Consider the following 13,385-nt stretch of genomic DNA (forward strand, 5'->3'; position numbering starts at 1 on the left):
ATGGCGGCCAACACAAACGTAAGCCTTCAGCCTCACACCTGTTGGGAAGCGCGCAGCGCTGGGGCTGCGCGGCCTCCGCCGCTCCAAGTTTATTCTGCTGGTTTTTCGCCTCGAAGATACTTCCTGATGTCTACAGCATCTTATTTATGAACTCTTGTCTCCGGAGAAAGGGCGTTTCAGGGTGGCGCTGCCATGAGGCGTCCCGAGTGCTGCGGGAGGCCTCTCTGTGTGCTTGCATTCTCGTTGTGTGCGGGTTTTGCTGCTCTTTCTCGGCTGCCTGCGAGTGTTAAAATGATATTAGAGATCTATTTTCGAAGCAGCAGCAGCAGGAGCAGCGGCAGCAGGACCAGTCCAGCAGCAGAACATGAATATTTGTGGAGTTGCATTCCAGTTTCGTTCCGCTGCTTCCCAGTCTGGCGGGCTGCATCTTTGGGAGTGCATTACTTTTCTGCTTCCGGGGGTTTCCGAGGCTTTATTGCGCCACTTTTGAATCCTTTTCCGCTTCGCATGGCTCTATTTCGTCTGTCTGTCGTTTGCCGGTTCTTGGCTGCGGGATCTCGGTGTTTCCTGCTGCTGCGTGGCCTGCGGCGAGTGGACTGCTCGCCAGTCGGGTGCAGCGCGTGGCTTTGGGGCTGCATGCGCGCGAATTAAATGCACCAATTGACTTTTTTCGTGTGCTGCTGCCGGTTGTTGCGGTGCTGCTGCTGCAGATATCGAAGAAGCGGAAGTTCGTGAACGACGGGGTGTTTCAGGCGGAGCTGAACGAGTTCCTGTCGCGCACTCTGGCGGAAGACGGCTACTCGGGAGTGGAAGTTCGCGTGACTCCAATTCGAACGGAAATAATAATAAGAGCGACGCGGACTCGCGAGGTCTTGGGCGAGAAGGGCCGCCGCATTCGCGAGTTGACTTCCCTCGTGCAGAAACGCTTCGGCTTCCCCCCAGACTCTGTGGAGCTCTTCGCCGAAAGAGTCGAGAACAGGGGCCTCTGCGCAATGGCCCAGGCAGAGAGTCTTCGCTACAAACTCCTCAAGGGCCTCGCCGTCCGCAGGGCTTGCTACGGAGTGCTCAGACACATCATGGAGAGTGGCGCCAAGGGTCCGCCAGCGGGCTTCTGCTGCTGCTCTTGCTGCTGCTCGTGCTGCTGCGCCTTGCTGCTCCCTTTTCGCTGCGAGACGCGGATCCTCTGTCTCAGTTGCTGCTGAAACAACGCCATAGTCCTCCAGCAGCAGCAGCAGCAGCTGCTGCTGCTGCTGCTGATACTGCCGCTGCTGCTGATGATAGTAGTGCTGCTGCTGATAGTAGCGCTGCTGCTGCTGGTGACGGTAGTGCTGCTGCTGCTGACGATAGTAGTGCTGCTGCTGCGGAGCCGCTGCTGCTGCTGCTGCTGGGTCTCAGGCTGCGAAGTGGTGGTGTCTGGTAAGCTGCGGGCTCAGCGCGCAAAAAGCATGAAGTTCAGAGACGGATATATCATTTCCACTGGCGAGCCTCGCCAGCGCTTCGTCAGCCAGGCCATTCGCTCCGTCCAGCTGCGCCAGGTGCGCTTCGCTGCTGCTGCTGCTGCTGCTGCTGCTGCTGCTCTTTGAGCTGCTTTGCAGCGTTTAAAGTTGTGGAATTTTGTCATTTTTTGTTTTTAAGTCGAAGTGAACGGCAGATCGCGCGGCAGAAGCCACTTCTTGAAGCCTTGGGCCGTTTTTGTGTTGTGCACAGCAGCAGCATTTGCTCCACATAATATCTCACGGCCATTTATTCTTTATTTTATTTATTAATTTTGTTCTTTTTGGAGTTCTAGTAGCTGCTAAAAGTGCCTCCGCAATGCTGCACCTTTTGCTGCTGCTGCGCGCATGCACTGGAGCTGCCGGTGTTGCATTCACAACTCTAAAAGTGCCCCCATATCTGACCACTAAGGTCCACTGGTCCAGACAACTGCAGCACGCCACTGCAGCCCACCGCCGCAGCAAACCACTGCAGCAAGCTGCTGCGGCAAGTGCAGCCCCCCTCTGCTGCTGCTGCTGCTGCTGCTGCTGCTGCTGCAGGGAGTGCTGGGCGTGCGGGTGAGCATAATGCTGCCGTTCGACCCCGAGGGCAAAATGGGCCCCTCGACTCCCTTGCCCGACACCATCATCGTCTCCGAACCCAAACCCGAACTTCCCGTTGCAGTCCAGGACCCCGAGCTCGCTTTCCCCACCATGTGAGCTGCTGCTGCAGCTGCTGCTGCTGCAGCTGCTGCTGCAGCAAGCTGCAGTTTGCTGCGGCTTGCTGCAGTTTGCTGCGGCTTGCTGCAGTTTGCTGCGGCTTGCTGCAGTTTGCTGCGGCTTGCTGCAGTTTGCTGCAGCTTGCTGCAGTTTGCTGCAGCTTGCTGCAGTTTGCTGCAGCTTGCTGCAGTTTGCTGCAGCTTGCTGCAGTTTGCTGCAGCTTGCTGCAGCTTGCTGGCAGCCAGAGGGGATGCTGCAGGGCAGCAGCAAGGAAGGGAAGCAGCAGAGGGCTGGGCTGTGGGGTGCTGCTCCTTTTGCTGCTGGCGGGGCAGGGGGAACAAAAAGGATAATTTAATTCGAGTTGGAACGCTTTGATTTGGTGACAGTGAAAAGCTTTGTTTCTCTGCGCTGCAGCTGCTGCTAGTTTCCTTTAGCTAGCGCTGAAGACAGTTTCGGGCGGGCAGCTATGGACCAGCAGCTGCTGCTGCAGCAGCAGCAGCAGCAGCAGCTTCACTAGTACATCAGATGCAGCCATTTACAAATTTAAAGAGCTGCAGGGTTTTTAGTTTGCATTTATTCAGTTAGTAGATTTGCCCAGAAAGAGAAGGGCCAGAGGGGGGGCCGCCAAATCGCCTGTTGTCGACTTGCGTGGGAGTGGGGTATCCCTGAAGAGGAGGCAAAAATAAACGAGAAAATGGAAAAGAAAAGATTTAATATTTAAAACAGAATAGTAAAAACAGAAATGAAAGGGAAATGAAAGGCTAGAACGCGAAAGCGAGAAGTGGTCCGCAGCCGTACTTGGGGTGTATGTACACCTCCGGCCCCCCAGAAAATCTGCCAGCCGTTCGATGCAGAAAATTTGCAAATCAGAAAAATGATTCTTACGGCGTTTGCAGAGACTGTCTCGGGGCCTGCAAGTCGAATTAGGATGGCATGTTAAATTATTTATTTCATTTATTTCATAAATTGAAGAAACTTCAAAATTTTGAAATTCAACTTTTCGCAAATGCAGACCGAGGGCCCCAGTGGGCCCCGCGGACTTGCCCTGGACTTTCGCCTTCGCCGCAAAGACCGCGCCGTCCAGCTTGAGAAATAAAATGAGAAATGAATTTAAAAACAAGTTTAGAAATCAATTTAATTGATAAACCAATTAATTTAATTGGGAAGTAAATCGGGATATTAATTGGGAAATTAGTCAAATTGAAACTGAGATGGTGAGAAATTAATCTAGAAATGAATTGGACTGGGAAGAAACTGAGGAATGGATCGAAAGAATGAATTGGGAAATTAAGAAATGAGTTTTATTGAAAGCAAATTGAGAAGTCATCTCAAAAATGAATTGAACTGAGAAGTGAATGAAATTGAGAATTGAATTGAAGTGATTTGAAGTTAATTGAAAATTGAATTTAATTGAAAATTGAATTAAATTGCAAATCGAATTAAAACGAATTAATAATTAAAATTAAAATTAAATAAAACGAATTAATGGTCAAATTCAAAGTTTAATAAAAACGATTTAGGAATTAAATATAAAATTAAGTAAAATGAATTAATAATTGAATTCAAAATTAAACAAAATGAACTAATAATTGAATTTAAAATTAAATAAAATGAATAATTAAATTCAAAATGAAGGCTGCGGGCCAATTAGGGCTTACGGGGATCATCGCGGGAGTGCCGGAGCAAAGCCAAATATGATTTTCGAAATTCGGCAGAGACAAAAGACCCGTAGACAAACCTGAGCACATCTGCATCATCCCAATGGCCTTCATTGCATGCATGCATGCATGCATGCATGCATGCATTCATGTATATATTCTTAAAAGCACGCATGCATGCATGCATGCGTATATCCATAGATATGCATGCATGTATATGTCCCTAAATACATTCATGCATGAGTTCATACACCTCATGCATGCATGCATGCATGTATGCACATGCATATGCATGCATGCAAGCATGCATGCATGCATGCATGCATGCATGCATGCATGCAAGTGCTGCTAGTGGGAAGAGTGCATTACTGAAGGTTGCGTAGGAGCAGTCTGCGTTTTGGCTGCACAAAGCCGCGCCTTCTGCAGAAAGAAAAAGTAAAAAAGAAATAAAGTCCGTTAAATGATTAAAATGATTAAAATGATTAAAATGATTTAAATGGTTGGAATAAGTAAGGTGATTTAAATAAGTAAAATAATCGAATAAATTAGATAAATTAAATAAATTAAATGATTTAAACTGTTTAATTTGTTCAAATTGTTTAAATTTCTTTTCATTTCTCACCTTGCACATCTTGGACTGCTGCTGCTTTTTGAAGAGTGTTGCTTTGGAGGCAAATTCCAAAGTAGTTCAAATAAACGGCAAAGCCATGAGTTCTGTTTTTGAGTTTTATTTTTTTGTTTTGTTTGTTTTCAATTTCACTTTTTGATTTATTTGTTTTAATTTGCATATGTGGTTTTATTTGTTTTAAACTTCATTTGTCGTTTTATTTGTCTTTAATTGCATTGATTATTTGACAAACTCTTGCAGTTAAGTTGATTGTTTGTTCAACTTTGAATTGAATTAATTCTTTTCTTAATTTGAATTATTTAAATGAGCAACTCACAGAAACTCCGAAGGCTTCACGGCCACAGCGAGGCCACTTCTGGGGGCCGCGTGGGCCCAGCCCTTTCCTGAGGACTTGTTGAAAAGTTGCAAATTTGAGTTTTCAAAGTTTGGCAAACCTGAGCAAAAACGAACTGCAGCATTTGCTGCTTCGTCGAACACGAAAAAGCTGCACTCGGGATCTTCGTCGCAAGCAGCAACTGCCTCCGCCTGACGAAGTTGCATGCATTGTTTGCATGCAGTTGTTTGCATTGCATGCATTTATTTTAAAAGTTAAAAAAATAATTCGTCGCATTCTACAGATCTGCAAAATTTGCGCAAAAACGGCCCCGAGCGTGCGCATGCACGCGGTGTACGTACACCCCAACTCCCGCGCACACCCGCCCTCCGCCCTGCGAGTCTCACCAGATTATTTACTTCTGTTTGTTTTATTTTCGCCTCTTCTTTCGAATTTCTTTCTTGGTCTCCTGTGCAATTTGCACTTTTGTTGTTGATGAACAAATAGTGCGGAGTCACGCCGGAAATGTAGCCCCGCTCGTGGGTGTAGAGAGGAGCAGGTTCTCTGAAATAAAATAAAGAAATAACATAAATAAATAAAATAAATAAAGTAAATAAAATAAATAAAAGATTTAAATCTTTTTAAGATCACAACAAAGATGATTAACGGTGCAGCACGCATGCATGCGCATGCGCACAGACTTCAAAAAGCTTTAGAAATAATTTAATTTAAATGTTTATTTAAACAAATGCAATAAAACAATAATTCACTTCTATCCCACTATTGAAATGCGCAGCAGCAAACGCATGCAGCTTCTGCTGCAGCAGCAAAAATAATGCATGCAATAGAAGCAAAGTAATGCACGCAGGAGCAGCAGCAAAATAGTGCATGCGATACAGACAAAATAATGCATGCAGCAGCAGCAGAAAATTAATGTATGCAGCAGCAGCAAAACAATGCATGCAGAAGCAGCAAAATAACGCATGCAGCAGCAGCAAAATAACGCATGCAGGAGGGCTTAAGCCAGGAGCTTCTGAGGAAGTTCGACTTACGTGATGGGCTCGCAGGTGAAATCTGGAGAAGACAAAAAGAAAAAGAAAGATTAAAATGCTGCATGCATTTTGTTGCTGAAGAGAAAAAGAAAAGCACCTGCGGCTAAGAGGAGCTCTGCGGTGTCTGTACACTGGAGAGGCCTTTCTTCGTGCGCGAACATCTCCGGAGTTGGCGAAATCTGAAAAGTTAATTTAAGAAAAAAAACAGAATTGAAGAAGTATTAAAGGCAAAGTTGTGTGCAAAATAGACAATTCAGTGGACAATAAATGGACAATTAAATAGACAATTAAATGGAGAATTAAGTGGACAATTAAATGCATTTTATAAAATTTTAAAATAAAAATATAAACAATTAAAAGTCTTGTTCTCACTTTGCAAGTTGTTTTGTTTCTGCACTGTGAGCGGGCCACAGCGAGACTCGTCGAGTAGTGGCAGCGCCCGGCTCTCCACTGCCCGTTCGCTGCAAAAGTCTCTATTAAAAGTTGTTTATTTATTTATTTTGTTGAATTAATTTATTTAAATGCACTAAATTGCATTTATTTAAATTGTACACGTAAAGCTGACTCACAAGATATGCTGGGCGTGCCGAAGGACGCCTGGGTCACGTTCACCCAAGTCCCGGGCGGGCACTTGAGCAGTACGTGCTTTCCCTGGAAAATAAATGCATTTAGAATTACTTCATTTTATTATTTATTTTAAATTTAATGTTTAAAATTCAAATTTGAATCTTATTTCTCTTTCCCCCCGATTTATGGCGGGGTGGAGGTTGTCGGTTCGGTGTGACAGTGGTGTGTCTGCTCTCCACTTCACTCGGGATTTCACTTTTCTGAACTTTCTGCAGAATCTTTTCCACTTTTTCTGCACTTACTGCTGAAATTGTTCGAGAGCCTGGCATGAAATGTTTGTAATGTTCATTATTGATGAATCCGTAGAAGTAAATTGGGCGGGCGTCATCGGCTTCGGTGGGGGGGTAGAGCGTCCGACTGAGGTTTCGAGCGGCCACAAAGGCATCGGGGCTGCCACAGAGAAGAAAAACGAGGACAAAAGTTGAAATAAAATTCAAAATTAACTGTTTCATTTGCTCTTCAACTAAAACGGGAAATTTAATCATCCATTATCTGCTTTTTCCGTGTTCTTGTTCCGGTGTCACCGTCGCTGTCCGGCATCTGTACACCGCAACTGCAGTCAAGTTCTGTTCGCCGCGTTAGCTGAGCTTTGTCATTTATTTTACTTTATATTATTCTCTTATTTAGCAAACACAATAAATACAACTTTGTTGATCGATTTATTGCTGCTCCTCGACGTCTCAAGGTTTCACTTTCATTGCAAAACAGGTACAGCAGCTTTAGGCGTTGCAGCTGATATGCAATACTGCAAAAGGCTCAAACCTTGTCCTCAAGTTACAGAATTGAAATATTAATGTGTCAATTTATTGTTTTCACAGTAATATAACTCTCTAAACGGCAGTCTTCATTCTTTCGTGGCTGAATCTGCTGTGTGCTACTTTGCGATACAAGTCCTGCGCAGCAACAGCGCAGCGTTATGAACAAGAAGAACAGAAAAGCAGACAAGGCAAAGATCTGGTGCAGTATCTAATTTCAATTTATCAGTTTGCCTTCCATCAATTATTTCTGCTTAGTTTCCGTTTGTAGCGCCAGTTTGTTCTCCATTTGTCTGTCTGTTTCAATTCTAAAGCCCATTTCTCTCCACTGATCTCTGCTGAAGTACTGACTGAATGAAGTAACCTCAACAGGATTAGCAAAAGAAACATAAATGCAGAGATCCAAATGAAATCTAATCTGGTCAACAGTCGCAAAATAGCAGAAGTGAAACAGAAGCAGTAACTGAAAAACAGAATAACCAGGAAAACTACCGAAGCTAATGAATCACTCGCTTACGAAATTTAAGATCACTCTAGCAGCAGACCTATACACGTCTGTTTTCACATTGTGAAAAGACAAAAAGGCCTTAATGCCACTGCATAGAAGCCTGCATTGAAAGAACTTCACACCAAAGGATCGAAGCCCCACGGCAGACAGCACCTCAAAAATTCTTTGAATCTAAGCAAAAGCTACTGCGGTTCTTAAGCAGAGTAAGTCCCTGCCTTTGAAGACTGCGAAAGGAGTGAAACGGATGTCTAAAATGAGGCCAACTGATAAGGAGCTTCCGCGGTTCACGGGGGAGTTGAACAGTGAGAGCTTCCAGCTGTGGATCTGCTGGATCTGCTGCTGCGGCTGAGTCGTGGCAACGACCTTCACCCTCGCTTACAAAAAAAGAGCCTCCAGGTGGCAGCAACTCCTTGATCCACACTCTTGTGCTCCTGAAGACCCTGATATTGCGTTTCCAGCTTCGATATATATATTTCATTGAGTGTGCAAAAGTTGTCTAGTGCTTTCAAATGCTGCCAATGTGAGTAGGCCTCCCTGCGGCGGCAGAGGCCGAATTTCGCTGCAATGAAATTGCCGTTTAAAAAAAACCGTAAAATCTTGTCAGGACTTAAAGTGCAGCGCTGTTTAGAAGGACTCTGCGAAAGACCCAAACTCCTTGCTGGCCAGGCTACTGCAGGGGAGTCCGCAGCGATGTGCCGAAGCAGTACCGCGTCTACCAAATTCAGTTGCTGATAAAAGCTAGGAAATGCTGCTCTTAAGACCACCTGATGCTGCTATTGCATTTCAGATGATGGAGATTTCACAGCTCAGACATTTCCTGCAGGTGTGGGGCGCGATCGAGCCAGTGGACCCGGAGCGGCACACTCAAACAGCACCTTCATGAGAAGTCGACCTTATAAAATTTTGTAAGGCCCAGGTTTTGTGTCATGCGTGAAGTGTATTTCTATTTCTAAGTTCCAGAGTTTGACCATAGGCCCTGACTCGAGAAACATCAGAAGAGCCGCCCGCTGGCACGCTCCATAACTCAGCCCGGCCCAACTAAATGGGACGTCAGAGAGGAAAATGTCACGTGCCAATTCTGCCAACAGCAAGCCCGGCAAATTGAGAACAACTGGTGGTGAAGTTGAAGGCCTGGAAACTTTCTGGTTTGGTGGACTGCGCTCCGCTAATGGCCAGCCGGTGGACCGGAAGCTGTTCACTGGCGGCGCAGATTCCAGATCTGTGATGGAATATGAGTATCTAAACAAGTGACTTTTCTAAGAATGACATGCCAGGTCATGAACATAGGTGCAGGCACGCTTGGAATGGCCGGGCGTAGACGGGTTTTTAGAGGAGTGTCGTCTGGGACCCATTCTGGTGTTGGGTAAAATGGCATTGTAGGCCTCTCTTCTTCGTCACTTCCAAGATGGCGCAAAAGACCAAAGTAGGGCCACATCTGCACTTCAGACCTACTTACTTTGGCTTGCTTCTTAGATGGGTTTTGCTCTGCCTGAACCAGATAAACTTGCTGAGCGGCACAGAGAAGAGAGAACTTAGTCACCCCTGAAGGCTGTTTCTGGGCTACAAAGCAACGCTATGCAGTGCACTGGGCCTTTTCGTGTGACTCCAACTCCCAATTTTCAGCGCAACCAAATAGAATCCCACAAGTGCTCAACGCTTCTTTATTGACTTGCTAAAACCATGTGTCGATCGTAAAGGCTCCCAAAGTGTGAGCAAACTCACGACGGGGCATCTGGAATCCTACGATGGCAAGTGATCTTGCAGATTGCGCTGCTAGGCGGAACACCGCCACTCACAGTGAACGCAAGTTTACTATATATATTTAGGAACAAGGAAGTTAATGTGGAGAAAAATGGGCACAGCTCATAGCCAGCAAATAGCCATGATGGCAGCTGGCCTCACTACAGTGTTGCTGCTGCAGGTTACCTTGTGGGACTAGCTACTAATATAACCAAGCATTGAAACAGAGGGAACCAGAACTCATGTGGCTAGTTATACTCCTTCCTGACTACACAAGGGATTCAACACCTTGGCCGTAGTTGAGCAGGGAATGTATGTGAAGAACTCAAGGATGATGCGATAGTCAGAGCGGCAAAAGAAACAGCAAGTAAGCTCCAGTGGAGGTTTCCTTCCCTAGGGAGCCATTTTGCCTCAGAGTGAGTGACTCGCAATCCTGCTCGTCAACTCGAAAACAACTGCTTTTAAACTTTGTGTTTTGAGGTGCCAACAGTAGGCTGAACTTCATAAAAGTTCTAGATTTATAGTCGGTAGCTAGGGGGCCCCTTGAATGAGTCCTTCGCGCTGTATTGTGAGAGGCCACCAGTCCTATATCTGATCCCCACAGTGGGACACCTCCCTCACCAGCCACCACCATGCCAGTGTTTAAAGAAAGCCGATTATTCTGTTGGATAAAACCACTTAAGCAAATTAGGAGCCACTAGTACAGATGCGATTCGGGGGCTCCTGAAACGAATTTGGTAGGAAAATGGTCAGGCCATGGCCAGTGCCCTGAGTGTGCTGCCAGGGGGAAGCAGACAGGGAACTGAAAGCTTTGATGAGGCAGCTGGGTTACAGAGTCTGTGTAAAAGCAGTATAGAGGCCACAACAGCCGTCACGAGACTAGCCCAAACTGGAATGTCTCCAGCTTTCTGTAGCAGTTTCTTGCTTAGTTACATAAGACCTGCACCGGTACCAGGTGACAGCAACAGGTCCGGGCCATTTTGGGTGTCTTTGTATGGTGCCAGTGTCTGTTTTCCTCGTCACAAGTCCGGTGGCAAATGAACAGCACGAGCCTAAGCCCGGTGCTTAGGGACTCAATTTACGCTTTTCCACCTACAGGAAACTTAAATATATAGATCACGTTGGATTTGTTTTAGTAGCCAAAGCGGAGTTCTATGCCGCACAGGCTGCAGTCTCTTTAGGCCTTCCAGATTCTGAGAGGCGTATGATTTAAAAAAGAAACCCTGTGGCTGAGTGGAAATTTAGATTCAACATTTCCTGGTGTTCCACTGGTGGTTATTGTGCTGAGACTGGGCCTAAGATTGGAGTGTGTTAGGCATCGGATTGCAAAACGAATGGAAAAATTGTGATTTTGCAAACGAAGATAAAGTCAGAGTCCATTAATCAAAGCGAAGTCACAGGATTTCATGTTGCACCTCTTTGAAAAGGGGAAGGAGAGGGCGTTGAGGAGTCTTAGGCCTAGCAAGGAGGCAAAGCCTGAAGAAGCAGATCTCTCTTTTTTTGTGCTTTCTTCAGAAGAGAGGCTAACTAGTGAAGAAGAAGAACAGAATGTGATGATTAATGCGGCAACAAAAATATGACTGCGGGTAGTTCAGGGCGGGATGAGCGAACTGGGAAGTTCGCGCTACAGATGTGAGTGCACATTAGTTCCCTCACCTTTCCTTTTATTCACGAATTTAGGAAGTGTGTCTTTGAATTTCAGTTGAAAAAGAGTGAAAGGATTTTGTTGGGGTTGCTTTTAAGTGTTTTGCCCTTTTATATTTCTCAAAAAAGGCCAGTGTTTTATTCTCTTCTGCAGAGTCCCTAAGCTGACACTTCTGAAAGTTTTACGCGATTATCCTGGACCGGAGCCTTACAAGAGGAGTCAAGACAGTATGAAGAGGGCCCTTTAAGGATTTTGGCACCTTTTTTGTCAGCTTTGGAAGGCCCTTAGTGCAGAGTGTGCTGCAGCAGAAGCAGAATCCCCTTAAGAAATATAGTGGCCCTAGACTGAGCTTGCTGGATTTAAGAAGCTGCAGCAACAAAGATAAATGCAGCCTCAGACTACATATGAGGGTGTCCACAGGAGAAAGCGGCACGCGAAAGCCTAAGAGAAATCCTAAAGTTCCCCTTCCAGCAAAGACCCTTGGGGCCAAGAAGTTTAGCTTTAAGGCCCGAAGGGCCATCTTCTCCCTTCCGCTAGGCCCATTTAAATGCTGCAGCAGCTGCTGCTGGTTGCTGCGGCAACTGGAGGCTGCTGCAGCAGATTTCGTGGGCAGGTTGCTGCTGCTCCACCTGCGGCGTCGCTAAGGGGAAACGAATAGTGGATGGCCTAGACATAAGCTGCACTCCGGCACGTGTAAGTGCATTTAATTGACTTCTCAGCTTTAGATTTGATGTTTAGGGGCTTCTAAATTGCATTTCGTGGGTGAGAAAGCGGGCGAAAGACACAAAAGTTACATGTCGAGTCCGTACGGACCCAGCTCCCGGGAGTGTTGGCCCGTTTTCTGCGAAGGCTTAGTGGGTCTTTCTTCTAGCAAAGGCAGAAAAAATAAGAGCAATTTATGAACGCTGAGGTTTAAAAGCATAATGTATATGTTTAGGGTATTTTTTGCTAGCCGAACGCTGCTGCTGCTGCTGCAGGCACCCCCGTACGCCCGCGCTCAGAGGCAGCAGCAGCAGCAGCTAGGCAGTGCGGGGAAGGCCCCTGGTCTCCGAGAACTTCAAGCTTGTTTCTCTTTGTAAACGCCTTCTTTTTTACAATGCCAGAGAAGAACAAGACTGTGCGGGTATTGCGAAAGTTGTGAGAGGAGCTGTGGTTGTTGCTGCATCGGTTGCTGCGTTGCAGTGTACGTTCAGCTGCTGGTGCTGCTGCCGCGGACGGAGCTGGAGCTTTGGCGGGATAGGAGAGTGTGATTTCATTTCTTTTTTCTTTTTTTATTTCTTTCTGCATCTAAACTGCGCCCGACGCCGCCTCCGATGCTCGCGGCCACCCTCCCCTTGGGTTTTCTAGGCACAATGGAGCAGCAGCACTCTGTCACCCCGGGGGCACCCCAGGGCACCTTAAGCTACCAGCTTTTCGCCGTTGCTTAGGAGGCCCCAGCAGGCCCTGCTGCCGTGCGCGTTTTGCTTCGAAAGCTTCTGCTGCTGCACTTGTGCGGCTTCCCAGCGCCTCCGCACGCAGCGCGCAGCAGCAGCTGCTGCTGCTGCAGCTCCTGGGCGCTCTTGTCGAGACCTTACCTTTCCCAGTGCAGCACAGGATGGCAGTCGCCGCCTACCTGACCCCAGAGGCGCCCCAAGGGGCCCCGGCGGACTGGCATTAGCAGCAGCAGCAGCAGCGGCGGCAGCAGCAGCAGCAGCAGCAGGCACCCAAGGCGAGCCAAGCGACGGGCGGCCGTGGTTGAGCTCACCACACAAGGCGGCGCAGACACACCAAGTCCACTGCTGCAGCTGCAAAGCTGCAGCAAAGCTGCAGCAAAGCTGCAGCAGAAGAGCAGGGGGCTGTGCCTCGCAGCTGCAGCAGCAGCGCTGCAGCAAAGCTGCAGCAAAGCCGCAGCAAAGCTGCAGCAGAGCTGCAGCAAAGCCGCAACAGAAGAGACGGTGGAGCTGCGGATTGAGGCGCTGGACAGCAGCAGCAGCAGCAGCAAGCAGCACACCCTGTAACTCCTCGCGCACATTTAAAAGCAAATTAGAAATAATAGAACCCAAAAGATTTGTTGCTATTTTTCAGAAGCAATTAGAAAGGAAATGACGAGGCCCTTCATCGAGCCGGCGGTGCAGCCGTGCATGCGACCACTGCACGGGCAGCAGCAGCAGCAGCAGCAGCAGCAGCGGCGGGGGCCCCACCGCTGCAGCGGCCCCTGGCCGCAGCGCCCCCTCTACGGCTCCTACAGCGCCTCCATGGCCAGCATGGCGGGGCAGCGGGGGCTGGGT

The 13,385-nt window shown here is 47.4% G+C and overlaps 1 protein-coding gene across 1 annotated transcript; it reads left to right on the top strand.

Annotated features, from left to right (window-relative positions):
- ETH_00024855 (40S ribosomal protein S3, putative) lies at nt 1-2,192 on the top strand (the record flags this gene model as incomplete). The annotated part of the gene is made up of 4 exons (XM_013375082.1): nt 1-18; nt 711-1,095; nt 1,396-1,535; nt 2,034-2,192. The coding sequence occupies 4 exons, from the start codon at nt 1-3 to the stop codon at nt 2,190-2,192; spliced, it is 702 nt and encodes a 233-aa protein (XP_013230536.1).
- Nucleotides 2,193-13,385: the final 11,193 nt, after the last annotated feature.

This window comes from Eimeria tenella, genomic scaffold (genome assembly GCF_000499545.2).
Source record: "Eimeria tenella Houghton genomic scaffold, Eth_scaff25, whole genome shotgun sequence".
NCBI classification, from domain to species: Eukaryota; Apicomplexa; class Conoidasida; order Eucoccidiorida; family Eimeriidae; genus Eimeria; species Eimeria tenella.